Below are 23635 nucleotides of genomic sequence, written 5' to 3'. Positions count from 1 at the left end.
AATACTAGCAGCACTTCTGATTAAGAACAAGAGACACTTGGTCATTCAATTAACTTTAATGTAGTTATGTTGGCAAAATATTCTAGACTCTTGCAGTATAATTACTATGTGCTGCCTAGAAGGATTACAACAGAAATTCTAGCATACAGGCAGCTTCGTGCTTTGTCACTGATAAAATTGAGTGATGATTCAGAGTAAACAATAAGGGCAAACCACACTATGTTTGCACGGTAAGATGCTCTTAAATTTTATTTTATATTTATACATGTACATAAAACTCAGCGAAATGTTATCGGGGGCGAGAGGAAACCTCTAGTATTATGGAAGTTGGGATGCAAAAAAAAAAAAAGTAAACAAATAATACCAATTGTCTTAGTGTTAAAAATATAACTGCAGTATATGTAGTGTGATAAGGTCACCAATTTATTTTCACATTTCAGCTTCAAGAGATTTACAATGACAAAATTATTACTATCTCTTGTTGTAAACAGAAGTCTTGTGTTTATAGCACTCTGACATGTAAATTTACGTTGTTCAATTGTGCTATGAAGGGGAGTTAAATATGCTTTTCAGGTGATTAGCTTCTAAAATTAGCTTATTAAGCCAGTGCTTGTTAATAAATCAAACAAAACAAACACAGCACTTACAATCAGAAGGCTGAAATTACCAGATACAAATTTCTTTGTATCTTTTGTTGCTTACCCTTGTCAAATGTTTTTTCTTTTACAAAAATGTGCATTTTAAACTTCTGCAGAGAAGCCGCTTTAACATAGATCACATTCTGTTCAGGGAACTTATTTTGATCACAGAAGCACTTTAATCATAAATATGATTAACAAAATAACAGCTTAAGCGTTTTAAGCACGCAGAAATGTTAATCTTAGACATCAGTCAGCTTTGTAAACAATTACACGTCTTTGCGATACAGTTTAAAAAGAGCTACTATGTTCCAAAATACTGTGATAGCTCCATGCAAACATCAGCATTTCGTCTGAGTTAATAGCAAACTCAACTCCCATCTGCGTTTGAACTTTGGCCAAATCACATTTCAGAATGGCTTATGTGGGCCGCTTGCAGCAGTTAATCCCTCATTTTGAGATTATCCACTTTGATCAACTAACTCTGCAAAGGCCATCTACGGGACTTCAACACTATTCACAGCTCCACCTCTGGCAGAGCGAGAGAGAAAGCAAACTTACAAAAATGCACACAAGTGTAAGTCTCTCCGTTTCATGTCGTGTTAGTACAGAACTATACCAACCTTCTGCAAACTCCATTCAGATCTGGGATCCCTGCCAACTCCTGCCTCTGAAAACTGCACCAGAAAGTTACCCAGAGCTTTCAAGCCCTGTCTAAAGGAAAAAGGCTGTTCTGGAAAGCCTTCTTGTTTCACTCCCCCATTCACATAATTTGACCGTGCTTCACTGCACACTTGCCACTGAAGCTTGCATCATAATTTGGGTCTGCCCACAAACTCCAAATAGGCTCCATGTTTGGGTTTATGTAACGTTTGCTGTTACAGTGAAGTGCGCTTGAGTCACAAAGGTCCTGGCAGATAACTAGTGAAAACAGGGAGGAGGAGTCTAATTTTATCTAACATGGTCACACCAGGAATCCTCGCTCATGTAAATTAATCCCTCTGTTTTCAGACAACCTGGCAGAGTTTGAGAGGCCCGTATTTAAAACAATCTACCATATAATGTGCTAATCAGCTACTGCCCCAGTTTCCTTTACAACAGCTATCATTCAACATGCAATAACAAATCCTGGTACAATATGAACTGCATGATGAAGACTCATGCAACACTGCAGCTTTTCAAAAGGAGTATTTAATAGAACTTTTCACAACAAGCATGCTTCAGAACTATTCTATAAAATTACTTAATATTCTGAATACTAAATTCTAACTCCCCCCCAGCCACTTAATATACTTTATCAGAGCTTTGCTGTGTACATGAATGAATGAATGTTCCTTTCCTGCATACGTAACTCTGAGCTGCAAAAATAATCTAGACAACCAGTTGTTAACACAGAATTAGTTCACAAGGATGCCAATAACTCTGAACACTTGGATTTTACCTGAAAAAAATTCTCCCTCACTTTGGAATGTTGCGAGATCTTTATGCCGGTCTGCATATATATTGGAATGATTTTTAACCACTATTGTACGTGGAATTGCTTTTAAATATTTAATATATTGAATTCTTTTTACCATTTTTGTAGTAGCTGTTTTATAATTGTGTATTTTATTGCTGGAACCCACCCTGAGACTTTATGGTAAAGGATGGGTAAAAAAATCTAATAAAATAAAGAATAACCGAAAATTTTGCAAAGCAAGTATTTATAGAACCATAGAAGTGGAAGGGATCCTGGAGGACATCAAGTCCAATCCCTTGCTCAATGCAAGATGCAGCTGCAGCATCCTTGACAGTTGATTATCTGGATTCTCTTCAAATATCTGCAGTGAAAGAAATCTCTGCGTCTTCACAATTTTGACCCATTGGTTCTACTAGTTCTTCCCTCTGGAGTAACAAACAATATCTAACACCCAGCTGTCTGGACAGTCCAAGTTGAGGATATGATATGTTATCCCCCTCCCAGTTTAAAATTTAAACCACAGAAGGGGAGTGCCTCTTCCTACACTGCCACATCTTAAAATATTGTTTGCAAATTGTCCAGAGGAAGTGGTTATAGAACAGTCTATTAATAAGAAGTCAACAAACATCAAGAATAAATAAATACTAATATTCCAATAAAAGTAATTACAAAACCAATTCCTGGATTCATTCCAAGGTAAAATGTAAGCAACAACAACAGAAAACCCTCACATCAAGAACCTTTGGCTACCAGGGAAAACTCTGAGACACCTAAACAGAATGTAAAATCATTATTGCATACCCCCCTTTAAAAAATAAAAATAAAAATTGATGACTCAGTATAACACCTTTAAGCTCTTTTGCTGTATTTGGTGTTTTATATTTGCTAAATAAGATCCAAATTTATTTTGGGCATTTCCCAGAAAACTTATAGTTTCAAGTTTGGTTTAGAAAAGAAACTTCAATAGGATTTAACTATCAGTGTGCAGCTCACAATTTGTAATGGGGCTGTGTGCTGAGCGATGACCTAAACTATTTGAGGCACCATAGCCTAGATGCATCTTAAGAAAGATGATAGGCTGAAAAAACAAGTAGGTGCAAATGTCATAATCTAGCTATCCAAAAATGAACAACAACTATTCCTTATTCACCACAGTTGCAACGGAGGGCTTGATACTGGTTATCAGCAATGGTATCAAATAAATTTGAAAACATATAAAAAAAGGGTGGCATCTAACTTTTCTTGGTGCTAAATCCGGACAAAGCCATGGAAACATTTTAATTCTAGAATCATAATTTAGCACCTGATCACATTGACAAAGGATTTTTTTTCCAGTACTTCGTACTAGAAGTGTTTCTGTTTCATAAGAACATTAGTGGGTGCCATTTGCAAATACAATATCAGACAAGTTGGGCAGTGCCAAAGTTTATAGCATTGTTTACTAAATACAAGTAAAGCAAACATAATAAATAAGATCACTCTACAGCATCAGAGAATTCTCCTATGGAAAATAAAAAATATGGTAAAAATTACCCTAATTTGCATTGATATTTTTTTTAAATCCTAATTCAATTTGTTTGTTTTTGAAAGCCCACAACAGTGGCAACACAGCATTTCATATAAACACATTCTGTTCTGTATCACAGAACAGAAAGCCCCAAGAGTGCTGGCTAGGAACTTCAGATACAGTGCGTTGTAACAGTAGTACCAGGCAAAACACAAAGTCCCTCCATAACCTCAGACCAATTAGGATGACTCCAATTCCTACAGCTAACTGACAGGCTAGCTGAATCAATAGATTGTGAAATTGAAGTTCAGGTTGCACAGCTGCTTGACAATCTCACATCTGCTAGGGGCTAAAGTCAGTTCTACAGAATTTAATCACTTGTCCAGAAACAATGACATTAGGAAACCTAATTACTAAACATCTTCGAGGTGAAGCCTCTTTTATCCACAACCTCGACAGAAATTTGACAGGCAATGCATGTTGGCTAGGAAGTATAGCATGGAGGAAGCACAGTCCAAGGGAAGGAACAGAAGACCAGTCTTTTTTTGGGGGGGGGGGCAGAAAAGTACAGATGAAATGAATAGAGACCTTCATAAACATAAAAGTATTGTTGTAGGATTGTTCCCCGAGATTGATTTGATTATTAGGAGCACTCTATATGAGTAGGGACGTGGGTGGCGCTGTGGGTAAAACCTCAGCGCCTAGGACTTGCCGATCGTCAGGTCGGCGGTTCGAATCCCCGCGGCGGGGTGCACTCCTGTTGCTCAGTCCCAGCGCCTGCCAACCTAGCAGTTTGAAAGCACCCCCGGGTGCAAGTAGATAAATAGGGACCGCTCCGGCGGGAAGGTAAACGGCGTTTCTGTGTGCTGCGCTAGCTCGCCAGATGCAGCTTGTCACGCTGGCCACGTGACCCGGAAGTGTCCTCGGACAGCGCTGGCCCCCGGCCTCTTAAGCGAGATGGGCGTGCAACCCCAGAGTCGGACACGACTGGCCCATACGGGCAGGGGTACCTTTACCTTTTTATATGAGTAGGTAAATTCAGGTGTAGAGGCAACTTTCCATTTAGCAAAATGAAGTGGTAAGCACACCAAAAAGACCAGCAACTAGAGCTATAAAAGACGGGGAGCCGTTTTTCCTTCTTCAACTATAATGGCATAATTGATTTTAAAGTTTGAAATTTTTAAAAAGCAAACATTTTACATTTGACAATGACATTAGCAGTTGGAATATACCTGCTATATTCATTAGTGTTATTGTGAAACAATTTCAGCTGCCCACAAAGAGAGATATTGCTGGGACAGAATAACAAAAATTAGATATTGTAAGTGTTAGCTTTGGGGGCATGCACACCATGCTGCCCTCCATGCCACCCAGCTTGCCTGTTCAGTTCTGCCAAGTTGTATACTGAGATGACAAAAACTCTGCTCTTGTGTATCAGTCCTCTGACAAGAACAAAGATGACTTAAGTGATGATGAGGAGGAGAAAAAGTCTAACTCTACTAGCCTTGTTCTAAGATTACCCTGCAAGACTAACGCTAGCAATGAGTTAGTTTAAACTGTCTTGCTTGGAAGAAGAATGTGTGAACTAGAAATACTTCTACCCAGTGCTTTTTTTCCTAAAAAAATGTTTAGGGGTATTCTCATTTTGACTCAAGAAAAGCACCATTTTATAGTTTAAATCGGGGAAAATAAACACAGTAAATGGACAGAAGTACAAAGATTCACAGTCTGTTTACGGGTATGCCTACCCCTGCGTCCCCCCAGAAAAAAAGTACTGCTTCCACTTTTCCAAATAACACAAAACACACATTTCACACATTATTCTTCATGCTATTCCACATGCACACATTGCAAGTGATTTAGCAGGAGAATTATCACAACCTCAGCACTGAGATGGTGGTGGAGATGGCACTGCCTAAGATCGGAAAAGCCAAGAATATGTTCTGCAACTTGAACCAGTCTACTTCAAGCATAACATAATTCATTTGGCACAGAACACATGTGTTGCAGAACAACTACTTCTGGAATATGTAGTGATCTTTAAATATTTAGAGATCTTTAAAAACATGTACCCTGCACAGATAACCTTGGTTTTGGACTGAGTGGCATAGAAATACCACCTTATGTAAAGGTTTTCTGTGTAACTTTTCTTACTTGAATTCATGCATTTGAATTAACAGCAGGGCAACTGTATAGAAATTTCAGACATGCCCAGTGAGTTTTGTTTTATTTATTTTTAAAAACCCACAAACCATTACACCATTTATGGATAAACTAATTTGGGGGTTTTCCACGTTTTCAGTATCCCTGTACCAGAATAAAAGTGTTGCCTTCCTTACGGGGGGGGGGGGGGTGCAGAATCTTGGCAAACCATATGGTAAAAGGGTAGGATACTAATGTGGTAATATTTCTATTAACAGTGCTATGGGCTGCATTTATAAACAGTTTTATGAACAGATCAGAAGTCAGCGGTTCGAATTCCTGCGACGGGGTGAGCTCCCGTTGCTCGGTCCCTGCTCCTGCCAACCTAGCAGTTCGAAAGCACGTCAAAGTGCAAGTAGATAAATAGGGACCGCTCCGGTGGGAAGGTAAATGGCGTTTCCGTGCGCTGCTCTGGTTCGCCAGAAGTGGCTCAGTCATGCTGGCCACATGACCCGGAAGCTGTACGCCGGCTCCCTTGGCCAATAAAGCGAGATGAGCGCTGCAACCCCAGAGTCATCCGCGACTGGACCTAATGGTCAGGGGTCCCTTTACCTAATTAATATTAACAGTGATAGTTATGCAACTGTCTGTCAAACAGCAAGCAGCCACTCTCTGTGGGTTCCTCGCCCCCTCCTCCCCTTGTGCAAATGCCCCCTTTCTTCTCTGGGCAGCAGTAACTATGCTTAGAGTTACATCTGAACCAAGGTAGCAACAGTGAACAAAAGTTAGGTCTCAACCGAAAAAATTAAAACCAGATCAAACCCCAGTTTCAATGACTAGTCTGCAAGGTAAATCACAGTTACCAATACCCAGGGAAGTGAGAAGGAAAGAGTGCACTGATTCAAGGGGAAGAAAGGAAGAGGGTGGAGGAAGGCTTATGCAAGCTAATGGGAGATGCTCCTGGTCAAACTACCATGATTTGGAAGCTGACCTAGCACAATGTCTGATCTCAGCCAGTACATTTTTAGCTCCACATAGCTGCAAGACACTAGACTCTGAAGTCATGACATTTTCATGTCCAACCTTCCCCTCCAAACCTTTCACTATCATAGAATTGACAGTTTCCCCTCTAAGACCTTACCATGTTGCTAAAATAAAGTATGAGAAATCCTCTAAATACTCTATACATTCAGGAAGTTTATATAATTATGTGACATGCTATATGAATGTCATTACAGTGGTACCTCAGGTTACATACGCTTCAGGTTACAGACTCCGCTAACCCAGAAATAGTGCTTCAGGTTAAGAACTTTGCTTCAGGATGAGAACCGAAATCGTGCTCCGGCGGCACGGCGGCAGGAGGCGGCCCCATTAGCTAAAGTGGTGCTTCAGGTTAAGAACAGTTTCAGGTTAAGAACGGACCTCCGGAATGAATTAAGTACTTAACCAGAGGTATCACTGTATTTATATAGCAAGGATTCCTCCCCGCTTCCAACAATGGAAATATATTGGAAAGAACACAAGGCAACGTTAAGAAGCTTAGTAGTCCAGTAACCTGTTTCCTATACTGGCCAACCAGGTGCCTCTATGAAGCCCTCAACCAAGGCATGAAGTTAAGAACTGGCTCCCACAGTTTCCCCTAGCAACTGGTATTCGATAGCATAGCCCTCTGAGCATGGAGACTCCATATAGTCAGCCTGATCAGTAGCCAGTGGTAGAGTTAAGTTAGTGGCCACCTGCACAACTTTTGGAATAGCTTTACAATTAAGTACTTTCGCAAAGCTCATGTAAGCGCATTATTACAATACAGAAAAAAGCAGGAACCTACACATTACACACACACATATTTATACATGCACGTGCATAGGCCTTTTTTAAGCTTACAAAACTCCATGGGTTGGATGAAGATTTGCTCTCATCCACTGTTGAAAGTGGCACTGCAGGCTGCAGGGGGAAGGGAGAAAGGGGCAAAATCGCCACCCTGTCATATTCCTCTAGTACTAGAAGAATTTCAGTGAGCAAAAGTTTGGATGCAATCTCTTGTTCGTATATTTTAAATTGTGGAAATCAATATAGATTGGAGTATGCAAATTTCAATAGTTCCATAAAATAATATTCATGTTCTTTCTTTAGGCATAAGGTTCTTGTATCTTTACTTTGGTTGGCTCTGGTATGGTTGCAAAAGGTATTTATTTCAAAGTTTAATACCTGGCTGTTGTCAGACACTATCATTAGCTTGATCATAAATGAGTAGAGAAAAGAGCTCATCAACATTCCTAGCATGCTTTAAAGAGGAACCGAACTTTTACTGCCTTGGATGTAAGCTTACATTTCAGCAGCGAGAAAGGAGTATTTGTTATTAAGAATGGGAAAATGTGATGCAGAAAATTTCAGCCACTATAGATGACATAACAAACAGCAGACTCCCTGAATAGCTGAGAATACTTTTTGACACCAATATAGAAATGGAATGTTCTGTGGCCCAGATCCTCAGTCATGACCCATGAGTTCACAAGGCCCCTAAGGATACCTTATCACCATCTAACTAGGATTTCAGATACAGCAAATATTACCTAGAGTCCAGTTCTAAAGAGACTCCGTTTACTGGGAATTGCATAACAGGACCAGGGGCTCACCAAGATGTCATCTATCTTACTCAGAAATATGAGACTTTCTTTTTAAGCACAGACACAAACACACATGTGAATGAAGGGCAACTGAAAGTGAATACATTTCCACAGCATTTTCCTCCACATCAAACCAAATTCTCATTAAACGTTTTAAAGGGGAACTGCTCAACTGACTAGTGTACTAGGAAGGATAGACAGAAGGGGGTGGGAAGAAGCATGCACAGAGGCCCCTCCCCCCCAGGAACTTTTTGAAATTAGGCATGAAAAAAGCCTTCTAATGACTTCAACAGAATGCTCCTTTTAAACCTAATGAGAACAGAAATGATGTGATTTTGTGGCGCTGTTGCATTTGAGTTCTAGCATAACGTAGGTGTCTAAACTGAACTAATTCTGATATTAATGGATGCAAATTATTCTCCTACCTTTTACTGTCATTGTAGGTCAAATTTCTGCCCGGACACTGAGGTCCAGCGCCGAGGGCTGTAAGAAGCCAAGTTACAGGGAACCAGGCAGAGGGCTTTCTCAGTAGTGGCACCCGCCCTGTGGAACGCCCTCCCACCAGATGTCAAAGAGAAAAATAACTGCCAAACTTTTAGAAGACATCTGAAGGCAGCCCTGTTTAGGGAAGCTTTTAATGTTTAATAGGTTGTTGTATTTTAGTGTTTTGTTGGAAGCCGCCCAGAGTGGCTGGGGAAACCCAGCCAGATGGGCGGGGTATAAATAAATTTATTATTATTATTATTATTATTATTATTATTATTATTATTATTATTATTATTATCATTATCATCATCATTAAGAATATGCAGCAGCAGGAACTTTTAATATCATTCTGCTGTTTGCTGCCCTGGGCTCCACTGGAAGGAAGGGCGGGATGCAAATTTAATTAAATAAATAAAAGTATGGCCCTTTTCTCCTCTTTTCAGTTTTCAAGGGTAGCAGCAACAGCCATTGTGAGGGGTAACTATGGTCAGCTGGCAATCTGACATTAGCAGAAGGAGCACTAAGTGGCACTGTGTTCAGCTGCCATCTGCAGCATTAGCAAAGAAGAGAGAAGAGGCACTCTTTAGGACCCAGAAGCACAGTGCAGAGCCGCAGTGGACAGGCTCTGGCTGCATGCAGCAGCTAATGAACTAAATAAGTCATCCTTGCATCACAGCTCCTTGTCCCTTCCAGTACTTGCCCAAAACAAAGTTTATCTCTTTTGAAGCCAAGTGCAATCAGGGCATGTAGGAAAGAGAGGAAGATGGTGTCCAGCAGCTGCTGATTGAACTCCGAGAAGTACTTCCAGTTCTTCAGAGCTGACAATTTTATTTTATTTTATTGCAAAGAAGGTCCTATTATATTAATGAATGGTGTATTTTTCAGTAATTCAGTTGGAAACTCCTCTTACTACACAGTCCCACTTAATTTACAGCTTGCCCTAATCCTTTGAGATAAATCTAACTGCTCAGTTCTATGCCAAAGATAATTCCAGTATAGTCTGGCGCATAATTAGGAATAAAACAAATTCCTGGACTCAGAATCCTGTAAATAGCAGAACTGAGCTGAGTTCACAGTTCTTCCAAACAAAAAATGATTCCTGGCTACTCGAACCTTTCTTCATTTGTGGAGTATAATTTAGGACAGGACGGCGGCGGAGTCATTTTGTTGCTGCCATGATTAAACAGTGGGTAGTCAGGAATGCTTGCCATTTGCACTCAGATCTACAAGTAGAGTCTGATGGGTCTTCTGCCCAGCCTTGCTACATTATTAGATATGGAAACAAATACACAATAACTGGAAATGGATCAGACACCAGAGCACAACAAGTGCTCACATACGAAAGCCCACATGTTTTGGTTGCAACTTGGAACCAGAGCATCATGGGCAAAAAGCCAGTGCCATTCTCGGATGCCTGTCTGTGAGAGAATGGGATTGGGTGCGATGACACTGCATATGTACAATTTCACCTTGGGTCGCTTGATTTCTCACTCCTCTGCACAGTATCTTCCTTTGTTTGGAGCTGTAGTCTGGATTAGGTTTGAGTTTTTTCTATGCACTCTGCTGCCTGATTCACTGGGCTTCAGCCCCAGCTGGGCTGATATCATAATATTGCCTGGATCTCTATGAACCCACCTGTTTGCCCTTGGCTCTTGCCTAGCACAAACTGTTCGCAATTGAGAGATTAAAACTCAAGGCATGTAAATCTCATTTCTGAGGCAAAAATCAAAGAAAACAGTTTAACCACTAATGCAGAAATCCAATTGATATTATGAGCTTTATTTTGCAATTCTTATTCAAAGATGAAGACTTTAACCTTTGGTTTTCATGCCATTGCCAACATTAGGAATGCAGCTCTTGCATTTCAATGTGTTAAGCTACAGTCTGTTGAAAGGCAGCCTGATGAAACAAGTTTATTTAAAAACTCAAGGATTTGGGTTTAGCGCAAACAAAATGAGTAATTTTGTTGAAACTGAAATGGATTCCTTGCTCCTCTCCCTTATAGCACAGTATCAGATGCTTAAAAAGCACATCAGAATGTAAATATGTATATGGCATATTTTAAGCACTATTCCTTCCCCTAAGAATAGGACTTCTAAGATATATACAATCAATTTATGTAAATCAAGGCAGATTGCGAAATAACAGTAGTATGTTTTTGCTCCTCTTAGCTTTGGCAGCGAGAAATCAAGCAAACCATAAACTGTAATAAGGAGTGCCAGAAACGTAACACTCTAATGACGCCTTCTCATAGTTCCATAGGTGCATGCCTATATATTATGCTGCCAGCAACACAGCATATGATGCAATCAAATTGTGTGCATGGTGGGGGAGAAGCAAATAAAGCATTATAATCATATAATGATTATATGATGATCTCTTAATTCTCTACAGTCGACAGGACTATTGCAGTGCCAATACCTAACATGGCTAATAAAGGTGGATAGCCTGAGCCTCAAAACAGTTAGAAGGATGAAAAGCAGCAGCCAGGTAGGATCTAGGGCAGCCTTTCTCAACCTGTAAGTCCTCAGATGCTGTTGAACTACAACTCCCATCACCCCTAGCTAGCAAGGCCAGAACTCAGGGATGATGGGAGTTGTAGTCCAACAACATCTGGGGACCCACAGGTTGAGAACCCGCTGATCTAGGGGAATAGCTCAACAACATGCACAGATGGGAAACATCACTGAACTGCATCCGAAGATGGTTAGCTGCTGAAAGAAGGATCTGGGAGACAAATGGCAATAAGGGTTCAGAATAAAGGGGGATGCTGGATCCATGAGTTTCAGGAGCTGGCATGTGAATGTAGGCCATTAGTTAAGCCTTAACACAGTAAGAAGGTGCTATATATCACCTTCAGAGGATATATACTTAGTTAGCAAAAATCTCTTTGGTGTTCCTTCCAGGATTACCCTACCCCAAAATGAACCAGAAATGGCTCGTTACAGTAAAGGTAAAGAGACCCTTGACCATTAGGTCCAGTCGTGGCCGACTCTGGGGTTGCAGCGCTCATCTCACTTTATTGGCCAAGGGAGCTGGCATGACTAAGCCGCTTCTGGCGAACAAGAACAGCGCACGGAAACGCCGTTTACCGTCCCGCCGGAGAGGTACCTATTTATCTACTTGCATTGACATGCTTTCAAACTGCTAGTTTGGCAGGAGCAGGGACCAAGGAACGGGCGCTCACCCCGTTGCAGGGATTCGAACCGCCAACCTTCTGATCGGCAAGTTCTAGGCTCTGTGGTTTAACCCACAGCACCACCCGCGTCCCACTTGTTACAATACAATACTTTTAAATAATTTCTGGAGGCTGCTTTTAACACATTAACAGATAGGTAGCCGTGTTGGTCTGCCATAGTCAAAATAAAAAAATTCCTTCCAGTAGCACCTTAAAGACCAACTAAGTTAGTTCTTGGTATGAGCTTTCGTGTGCATGCACACGAAAGCTCATACCAAGAACTAACTTAGTTGGTCTTTAAGGTGCTACTGGAAGGAATTTTTTTATTTTAACACATTAAGTTGCTTTTACAGAAAAGGACTAAGAAAGACATAGAACAAAAAAGGCTTTACTAGCAGGAACCAGTAGGCAACCACCTGGGATGGAAAAAGGTTTTGCATCCAATAAGCCAGTTGTCTAGATCATGCTATCAAGTGAGGTTAACAATTAAAATTTACCACACATCCGATATAGCTGTGTGGCCAAATGGCCATCTGTTTCCTCTATCTCATCGTCAGTTCCACATCTGATAACAGGAAGTTTCATGACAAGCATGTAGGGCCGCTGTCAAGATAAATGAAATAAATACACCAACCACATGCATGTTGGAAAAACACTAAAGGGATTCTAAAACAAGAAATATCTATCGGACAAATACTGAAAATGGATGCAGGACTAGGGTAGAATTTCTCTCTCTTCTACGATGAGATTCCTAAAATTGTCTTACTTCAGGCAAACATTAGCTTGAAAGTGAATCTTTAGAATCTTGCTGCTCTGTTAAGCTAATTTATTTATTGTTTCTTAACGATTAAAATTATCATTTCACCACACTATGCATACAAAAACTCTGGTCTTGAGGCCAGTTTTTATGCCAACTGTCTTCTCATGGGCCACCTCTGCAAACTGGTTTGCATGGATAGCAAACTTTGCAGAAATAACAAAAACTTCTGACAAGCAGGACTTACAAAGTGACTGTATTCTGCAGCCAGGCTCAAATAGACCTAACAGTGATGTGGACGGTTCAGTGCATTTTAGTCATGTTAAATATGAAACCTACATTATATGTCTGATGAATAAAGCATGATCGTGCAGCTAAAAGGTTTATTTTGTGCATCCAAACAGTTCTATTTTACCCAAGCCTTTAAACGGTTAACTGGTCTTCCCCCCCCCCCATGCGGCCCTCCCTTGGAAGCAAGCATATTTATAAATACAAGAATGTGCAAAAATTAGTATAACAATTTTCAGTGCCTTACTTTTTTATTTAAAAAACTTAAACAATGTAAGGAATGCGTGTTATTGAGATTTCACATCCCAAAATATTTATTGATACGCCGATAAATTCAAGTACAGCCTTTAATTTGCATATAGAACACTAAACATCAGCAAAAGATACCGGCCAACCCCTCTCTCCCAGCTTTTTGCTCAGAAAAGCATAGGAAATAGCCTCACTTTTTGGGAGCACTTTGAAAATGAGAAAGTATCATTCCCCTTCCTGTGGAAGTGCAGACACACCAATTTCTGCAGTTTATGTACTCGCTTTAGCATATTAAAGAGAAACACAATTTATACTAATAAATGTTAAGTCAAGAAGAGAACAGTGTGTACCGGACCTATTTTATGTTTGGTGTTTTGGCACACACCGTACTTCAGCAAATAAAATAAAATAAAATAAAATAAAATAAAATAAAATAAAATAAATAAAATAAAATAAAATTCTTTGCAGATTATGCAATTTAAAAATATCGTTTTATTTCATGCAAATAGCAACTAATTTAAGTGCAAGTAGAAAGTTCTCTCCAGAGCCATCAGTGCCTTAAAAGAAAATTTTATGCTTATGACAACTCAACAGCATATAAACTATATGTAATATAGGGCATCCTATTAGAATTCAAGTATGTCTTGTGGCTTTTTATTGAATAACGTGATAGCATTTGTGACTGTAGCCAACCTTGTTGCTTAAACTTGTTAAGAGTGTTTCCAGCTTCAGGTTAATAAGTGCCAAGTGTATATTTTCAAGCCTCCCCTCACATCCCTTGTTTGTTTATTTTATTGGAACGGCGATCTAAGTGGAGATACTTTATTAAATGATACGCTGTTTTAAAATAACCAAGTAATTGGTTGAAGTGTCTTTACTGAGACAAATCCAGCGGTAAACTTGAAGTGCAAAATGCTTCTGGGGACATGCCAGAGTGTTTCTTGTACGAGCTATAGCATTTCATACAGCCTTGCCAAGAAGAAATTAAATCAGCCATTACTAGAACTGGAGATTAAAATCCAGCTGCTGGTATTCAGAGTTGGTGAACTACTGTTTGAGGAATGGAGAAGTATTTATATGCAACCGACTGAAGCTTCTAATGGTAATTTCCTAACTGTATAATTATCTCAGGCCTTTTGGTAGTCAGCTACCACATGTACCTTTCTGGCATTAGCTTGATAGGCTGAGGGTCCCTTTTGTGAAGAAACAGAGGCAGTACAGATTTTATTTTGGCAACTGGGTGACAACAGATGGAGGATTTAGAGTTCTGGGTGCCACATGAAGCTCAACAAGCTTTTTGGAAGGTGGTTTTGTTTTGCTTTTTAACCGTAACTGCAATATGAGGTATAAGAAGGAGGTAAAAGTGACTCTAAACAGCTCCACTTGCTGTTAAGGAGCATATCAGTGTAATAGGATCACACCGAAATGTCCTTACACTGCGGTGCCATGCAAAGGACACACTTCTGCAAAGTCGTGCACAGCTCGCAAGTACAAAAACTACATCACTGGAGGTATGGAAGAATGACTTTGCCGGTCCCGTTCCCAATATCAAGATCACCTCCCTCCATAGCGACATGCTACAGACCTGAGTTTTAAGTCAAACTATGTGCCTCTGCCCTTCACCTATCCATGTACTGACCTCTGCCATCAAGACAGAAACACTTCTCTCCAACACTGCTCATCAGAGACAATTTGGCAATGTACAGCCCCAGCTTCCACAGGACAACATGTGGTATAGACTGATCACAAAGAGACAAACTCCAAAGCTCATCTAAGGGAGGAAATGTGCATTTTCCAAAGGTGATATGTGCATTATGGCTGCATAATAGGAAATGTTGGAAAACATCAATCTGCCACCTTAAGAAAAAAACCCAAAGCAGGAAGAAGCAAACATGATCACTTACCAACAGAACAACCCTCTCCTCCCACTCTCAAATCACACAAGCCTATGATTATGTGACTACCCAAACTGTACCTAGCTATCCAAGCCTTCAAGGCGACAGACTGTGCTTCAAAAGTAACAGAGAGCAGCTGATGTTCACTTTATAGGTAATAATGTATACTGCTGCAACATAATATTTAATCGCATCTGTCTGCAATACTGTCTTTAACTTCTCAGATTCCACTGCAACCTAGAATAAGGCTATCATATGTATTGACACACCCTGACAGCAACCTAGGAGTCACAAATGAATTGGCATGTTAAGTCAAGTTTAATCCTACTGAGCTGTCCGTTCTTTGATACCAGTGGTTGGTGGACTAATCTGCTTGCTTTCAGTTAAGAATATAATATGCAATGAGTACTTCATCTTTCTGACAAACCAACGTTGTAAAGTAACACAGGTTACAGAGAAGATTAAAGGGATTATAGCACAATCGCATCAAGACCATACTGTGTTGAATACTAATTTAAAGCAGGAAAACTCTTATCAGAAATCTGTCTTAGAAAAATACTCACTTGCCTGATCACCTGTGCTTTGTTAAGAAATGTTTCTAGGTGACTGGGTAGGGAAGCTTTCAAGAAGTTGGTTGTTTTTTTCCCTTTAGGCCATATATGACTAACAGGGACATTTAAGGCAGGTGAACTAATAAAAACGTTAGTGAACGAGTAAATTTGCTGGACCCTATAGTCAACAGAGTATTAATATTAGCAATAGGATTTCTTACCCGCCCTTCACTATAAGATCCCAGGGTGTGTTACAACACTATACAAATGCAGAATTAAAATCAGTCTGAATAATTTAAAGCATGAAAACAGCTGGTTTTTTTTAACTCTAATGATGGCTCCAAAATTAGCTTCCAATAAACAGCAATTTAGCAATTTCCTCTTCAAGCCAGGTTCCAACATTTGTTCATCACTTTTTAGGACAAATATCAATAATACTAGTTTCTGTAATCAGCTTCACTAATAAGCAGACAAAAATCATGACCGTAAGACTTCAGTCTACTGTAACTAGAGTGAACACACAATAAACACTCAACATGGACCATATGAAAACACAATATACTGCAAGGTAGCCTAGTGGAAGAAGATGGGGAGGAAAAGATACAAAAGTTTGACATCTGAAGAATAACATTCAGTTGGTATACAAAACGTATCCTCAAAATATTTCTGTACATGTCACTCTTAATCCCATTCTACAGAAAGGAGGCAGAGGTCAAGGAAGAGTGACTATAAAGCACACACCTATAAATCCAACTATGCTTTTTTAGCAAACTCTCTCTCACTTTTTTGGCTCAATTCAACCATCTCACCATGCCAGAACATGGTTAAGGAAGCTTAACTGTAGTTTCCCATAATTTCCAATTCAAAAGAACTATCTATACAGTAGTTACAAAATCCCACAAAACTATCATTTTTAATATTTGTAGGCATTCTAACATTTCCTCCGTCCCATGTCTCATAAAACTTGATTGGTTTTTATAACATGTCTCACTTGGCAGTTCCAAGAACTTTGCCATTTCCATCAATGGTTATAAACCTGCCTTGGTCTCAGTCATGGATATAAATTAGATTTCATGAAAATTCTCCCTTTCAAAAACGTTACACTCGTATTAAAATGCACTTAAAGCTACCAAAACAATCAATTGACTACCACCTCACTTCTTTCAAATAACAACAACTCAATCCTCAGGTGGCACAATGGGTCAGTGAGTCTGGCTGTTAACTGGAAAGCTGGCGGTTCGAGGCTATCTAAGGACAGCCATTGGCAGGAATTCTGTATTGCAGGGATGGACTAGATGACTCTAAGGGTCCCTTTTATCTCTACAATTCTATGATTCCATTATTGTTTTGCAGAACCTCCTTACTCATACTTTATTTTAATTAGTGACTGTCTATGAAAAAATTGAAATGCCACTATACATTTACAGATGGCAAGATTTCGGGATTGTATTTATAAACACTTTACTGAAACCAGCCTTAAAGTAATGCTAATTATATATTTACAATAAAAATAATAAAAATAAAAAATTGTCCAGTAGCACCTTATAGACCAACTAAGTTTGTTCTGGTATAAGCTTTCGTGTGCATGCACACTTCTTCAGATACACTGAAGCAGAAGTCACCAGACCCTTATATATAGTGGGAGGGTGGGGTGGGGTAGTAGGAGATGGGTGATTGGCTCAATGGGTATGGTAAACCTGTTGGCAACTGTTAACGACTGCAATTAGTCCTACAGGAAATACACACACACACACACACACACACACACACACACACACACACACACACATATGTGTGTGTGTGTATATGTGTGTGTATGTGTGTGTATATATATATATATATATATATATATATATATACCCACCCACTATATATAAGGGTCTGGTGACTTCTGATTCAGTGTATCTGAAGAAGTGTGCATGCACACGAAAGCTTATAACAGGAAAAAACTTAGTCGGTCTCTGAGGCCCAGCACTGAGGGCCTTCTGGCGGTTCCCTCACTGCGAGAAGCCAAGTTACAGGGAACCAGGCAGAGGGCCTTCTCGGTAGTGGCACCCTCCCTGTGGAACGCCCTCCCACAACATGTCAAAGAGAACAACAACTACCAGACTTTTAGAAGACATCTGAAGGCAGCCCTGTTTAGGGAAGCTTTTAATGTTTGATGTATCACAGTATTTTAATATTCTTTTGGAAGCCGCCCAGAGTGGCTGGGGAAGCCCAGCCAGATGGGCGGGGTATAAATAAATTATTATTATTATTATTATTATTATTATTATTATTATTATTATTATTATTATTATGGTGCTACTGGACAATTTTTTTTATTTTTATTTCGACTGCGTCAGACCAACACTACCTTAATATATATTTACAAATTGCAAACTCAAGATGAAAGCTAGTAACTGCTCAAAGTAACAAGTAGAAACCCTTCATTTTATTAGCATATGCCCTAAAATGCAAAGTGTAAATTCCACTTAAGGATAAGTAAGAGCTGACTATGCATAGTTGCTGGCTACAGGCTACAGTGGGGAGGAAAGCCATGTCCTTTAATATCAGACAAAAAGAAAGGGGGAATATGGGAGAATGGGGGGAAGCTATGGTGCATTTATTTTCATGTTCCTTATAGCTTCTGGAAATTTGATTTAAAATTACTGACATTTTCTGTGAGTTAGTTTGAACTCACCCTTGGAGGTGCACTCCATTGTCTCTTGAGACAGAGGGATGCCAACAAGATATCTCACATACTAAAATGGGAATTAGAGGAGATGAAAATGGACTTAAACAACAAACTCTCTTAGAAGGGAACAGAAAACTCGGCCACAAGGCAAACTTCCATCACCAGGCTGTTATCCGAAGTAATGAAAAAATGTGAATGTGAACAAATTTGCACAAATTACAAATTGGATCCCAGCTACAATAGTTCTCACTGAAATTTTCATTAGTGGCTCCATATGCTTTTGCTTGCCCCAATAAATTTCATTATTTTCTTTTTAAACATTATTTTAAATTTAAACAGTTGGCCTTGTTCTATTTCCAAAATGTAACAACTCAATTCATTTCAGTGGGTCTACTCTGCATTGGACTTAAATCAGATGCAATCCTGAGTGTTTATCGACCCTATGGACAGCATTTTATTTCCTCACCATAAATAATCTGTTAATACCAACACATCCAAATCAGAACTCACGTAAAATTCACTACAACTATATCTAGTATCAAAACACTCTATACTGCAATACATATGAACTATGATGGTGAGCCATCCATCTAACAGGGTTGCCCCAGCCACTCTGGGTGGTTTCCAACAAATTAAAACATCCAGACACATACACTCTGCTTCTAACATGTTCAAGTTTAGCATTTTCTGAATTTTTGCATCATTGCTGCAATTGTATAACTGGTTTCAAATGAGACAGGCCAGATTCTCCTTATTTTACAGCATGAAAAAGGTCTTAGTGGAGGTAATATATGGTCACCTTTAAGGCCAATTCACATACCCCAAAAAGTAACTAATGTAAAGAACATTTTTAGTCTTGTGTAAAAGCTATATGAGAGTAAACTCTAGGTTCTGTATACAAGATAGCATCAACTCAACTCTTTTTCTTCTGAATCTTTTTCTTCTGTTTTCCTTATTTATAATGCTGTTCAAATCTCTATATGTTTAAGAAATATTTGCAAACCTAATAAACAATATTTCAAAAATTATAAAATAAAACATGGGCTATAAATTATGCCTTTAAAAAAATTTAACATGGGGGAAATGCAGAGAATACTTCACAAAACAGTGCCCTAAAACACATACCTGGACTTGTTTCGATTAATGTCTGCAGGAGATTTTGTGGATATTTAGGTTATAATTAGAAAAATCTTAATAATTGTTCATAAAGGAAACAGTTTATAAGTAGTAAATAAGGAGGCCAAATACAGGATAAAGGAAGTCTTTTAGCTGGTTGTTTGTTATGTTCACTGTATGTTATGTTCACGTTTAATGAAGGTGGGTTTGTGTATTGGGGTGGGGGACTTGTGTTAGGTCGTAAATAAAATTCCAATAAAATAATAATAAAAAATTAACATGAAAGTGAAATCATATGCACAATTCATATTTGTACAATATTTACATAATGCCATGTGCAACATCAGCTGGAAAGATCACAAAGAGGGATAATCTAAAGACTTCCGGGTTGGCGCGATCGGGAAATGGCGGATTCCCTCCGAGCTCCGGAGGGAATCGGCTCAGCGGTGGATGGGTCTTTGCCGTGCCGGCGACACGGGGACCCTTAAAAACCGCAGGCGCGGAAGCCTGCGGACTGAAGACTCGGCGGGTGCCTTAAGCGCCCCCCCTGATTCGCAATGAGCCTTTTTAAAGGCTACGGAGGGGATACAGGGGACGGCGTGGCACTGAGAGTCGACCGCTACCGCCGCTGAGCGAAGCCGCGAGCCATAACTGGAGAGCGCTGACTTCCTTCCTTGAAATTCGGACTGAAAAAAGAACCCGTGAGTAATTTGGAACTGAACTTTAAAACTTTTACCTTTTGAATTTGAGACGACCGGGGGGTGTGCTAAAAGGAAGTCCCCACACCCCCCCTTGCAGACGATCCAGAGCAATGAAATAAGAACTAAGCTGGAGTGCCTACCCTGTAAAGGGTGAGTTTTAAAAAGACAGTAACTTCCAAGATTTAGAAAGGTAAATTTGAGCAGGAGAGTGGAGTGTTGGAAGAGTCTTTGTTTTGTGGTAAACAACCCTCCCCCCCGGGCCCGGGAGCGACCTGCTTTGGAGCCTGTATAGAGGAGCAGAATTTGACAGCTGTCAAAAGCTGTCAAATGGACTATTAATAGTGAAAAAAAAAAATGCTGTTTAAGACCTCTCCGGATTAAAAGGAGTTACAATTGAACTAAAATTTTGAGAAACAAAGAAACAACAATAGGACAGAGGATTGTTGGAGAAAAGGTTACTCAGTAACCAGATTCCCTCTAGGGGGAATTCTGTGGAATTACAATGGCTGTGGGTGGAAAGATACTGAGAGAAATCGAAAGAATGTTCTCACTGGTGGGAACCCTACAGGAGCAGACTACAGCTATGAGTAAACAATTGACGACCTTGGATTTGGAAACAAGTAGTTCTGCTGAAAGTAATGAGGGCCTGAGTGAGAAAGAACCCACAGCTGAATTTGAAATAATAAACAAAGAAGAGGAGAAGACAAAACAAGAAAGAGAACAAGTTATCTGGGAAAGTACTAACCAGAAGCCGACATCTGGAGAACACAAGCAAGGAGACTATTGGATTAAATCCACTCTAAGCCTACGAAAGATACAGAAGATGAAAGTGGAGGCCCTGGGACTTTATGGAATTCAGGAGTTCGAAATAAAGAAGTACAATTGGGGCCTCCACATAGACTTTGATTTTGACTATCAGCAAGACTTAGGCCTTGTGGAAATTCCTCAGCAGTTGCCTTTAAATATGGGAAGAGACTATGGACTGATTGGATTGATTGTTAAGGAAATCTTTCGAGACTCGATGATAGACAAAAAGGACTATCAACAAAACCGGCGGAGAGGGACTAAAAGAGAATTGAGAGCCTCGGATATCCGGAATCCAGGCTAAAAACTGTTAATTTGGACATGTCTCGGGAAAGGTCGCAAAGCGGGGAGGGGAGGGAGGGAAGAATCAAATTTAAACAACACTCAAGACCAGGGGGTTTAGTATTAAGAAAATTATGTAAGAAAAAATGAGAAATCGAGGGAAGAGAATTGGGGTCCAACTTAGGGAAAATTTATTTTTGTTCTTTATAAAAGGACTAATATTAAGATGGAAGAAATGCCAACTTGCTGACATAGGTTTGGGAATAGGGATGCAGGGGAGGGGGTGGGGGGAAGTCAAGGACTAGGGTTAGGAAATAAGATTTTTGGGAACTATTCATGTTCGTTGTTTTTTATGTTTGTTTTGGTGTGTTGTTTGTGTTTATATAAAATGTGAAAACCCAATAAAAATATTTTTTTAAAAAAAAAAAGAGGGATAATCTAAAATTGCCAGGCTTAATCCTGATTTTACCTCACCCTAATGATTAAAAAATGGTTCAGTACTTACCATAATGTGATTGAAATGCCTGTGGTTTTACGACCTGATTACAGTGGTTGCACATCACCAAATAGAAATCATCATGAGCTGGGCATAGGCCAAATATTGGCATATCTAAAATAAAAAGACAAAGGGTATGTCTCACAAGTATTCAAAATGGTGGTACAACAATTTATATAAAATAACCATGTAATGTTGCTGTAGGTGAATCACTGAGACGAAGTTTCAAAAGCTACATGTGGGAGTGGAGAAATGAATAGTTACAGAATTAAGTATTACAACATATCTACTTCAGAGTGAACACAAAAATAGCTTATTGACAGTCATTATCTATAGGTACTTGAATACAGAATTGAGTTTATACTACTTTAAGAAGAGCATTAGAAACTAGAAAGAGCACATAAATATTTTTTTTTCTAAATTGCATGCAGGTTGGGAAAAGTTATTAAACATTTCTAAGGCATTACTCAAAGGCATAGGAATTTAACTGCTAGCAAATATTTCCTAGCAAACATGCATAGGATCAGACTGCATACATTTTAAAGGCATAGCTTTAACTAGACAGCGTTATGTATCAAATAGTTCTATTTAATAGGATATTATATCCCAGCCATCTGGTACCACAGACCTAGAAAACACTTGCAAAAGGGAGTGAAAAAAACTGAGCAGGAAACTTGGCTGTACAATGACATTTGGACAAAATAATAAACCTTACATGTAGGCTACTATTATAATAGACTTCTAAATTGGAATAGTGTTTCTATATTATCCTCCCTGACTACAAACAGAGGTAATATGCTAGAAAATCACCTTCAAAATGGCTTCCTGCTATGTTAATGAACTAGTGGGCTCATCCCCACTTTCACACCTGCAAGAAGATCAGAAGTCTCGGCTTTTAAACAAGCCACTGTTTGCTGGCGTCCTGGGGAGGTCACTTCTGTGCTGCTAACACAGTGGCTTGACTTCACCCCCAGAAGTGCACTCCATTGCTCTCTCGAGACAAACAGATGCCAGTAACAGCAGTTTGCCACAGTGTAAGAACTTGGGGAAACTGTGATTACTGAATAAGCCAGGATCTGAAACCAGGCTCTGAATCTGGTTTGCTCTCACAAAGTAGAGTTTGAACGTCCCTTGCTTCTTCCTTGCAGGTACAAAAGATGAAAGGGGTGAGGCTGTGAGACCGAGCCTAAGCCTGAGGCAGGAAACCATGGTTTCCAGTTATGTTTGAATCAGGTCTGTAAGTTCAAAGCACAGGCTGCCCTGGCACTAAATATACCAATCAATATCATTTTAATCTGGATAGCAGGCTGTACTCAGCAATTAAAACAGTTTTAAGAGATACATAATGGACAGCTAAATCATATTTCTTCAGTTTGCAAGACAGCCTATGCAGTAAGGACCAATCATTATCAGTTTTGTAACAACAGCTTAGCTTTTCTACAGAACATCATAAAGTACATTCCGTGGCAGAATGACATTTATAACTACCATTGTATGGACAAAGAACAAACAAAACACACAGTCAACGAGTCTGGACGATGGTAAAACCTCTAAGCATATCTCTTTAGGAGGTAGAAAACTATTTTCTCACTCACAGCATATCACTTATTGATGCAAGGAATCTGCAACTGAATACTTGAGCAAAGGTTCATAGCCAGATCAGTCACAATGCCTCAAACAAGTGGACCGTGTCCACCCAGCTACTACATTCATGTAGAGAACAAGATCTTATGAATGGGTTGCCATTCTGAAAATTTATTGCCTGGTTATTTAAAAACACTT

The 23635-nt window shown here is 39.5% G+C and overlaps 2 protein-coding genes across 3 annotated transcripts in view; both read right to left on the bottom strand.

Annotated features, from left to right (window-relative positions):
• The window catches only part of LOC308581639 (uncharacterized protein C3orf49), a 239089-nt gene that overhangs the window by 149436 nt on the left and 66018 nt on the right, over positions 1-23635 (bottom strand). The gene's annotated exons all lie outside the window — the stretch shown is intronic.
• Positions 1-23635, bottom strand: part of ATXN7 (ataxin 7) — a 97383-nt gene that overhangs the window by 27657 nt on the left and 46091 nt on the right. For both annotated transcript variants that reach the window (XM_081184055.1, XM_081184056.1), the window contains one exon: positions 21863-21967. In XM_081184055.1, coding sequence (XP_081040181.1) covers positions 21863-21967 — 105 coding nt within the window. The remainder of the gene's footprint in view (positions 1-21862; positions 21968-23635) is intronic.

Source organism: Podarcis bocagei (genome assembly GCF_964188305.1).
Source record: "Podarcis bocagei genome assembly, chromosome: 2".
Classification (NCBI taxonomy): domain Eukaryota; kingdom Metazoa; phylum Chordata; class Lepidosauria; order Squamata; family Lacertidae; genus Podarcis; species Podarcis bocagei.
This window is presented reverse-complemented; position numbering and strand designations above follow the sequence as displayed.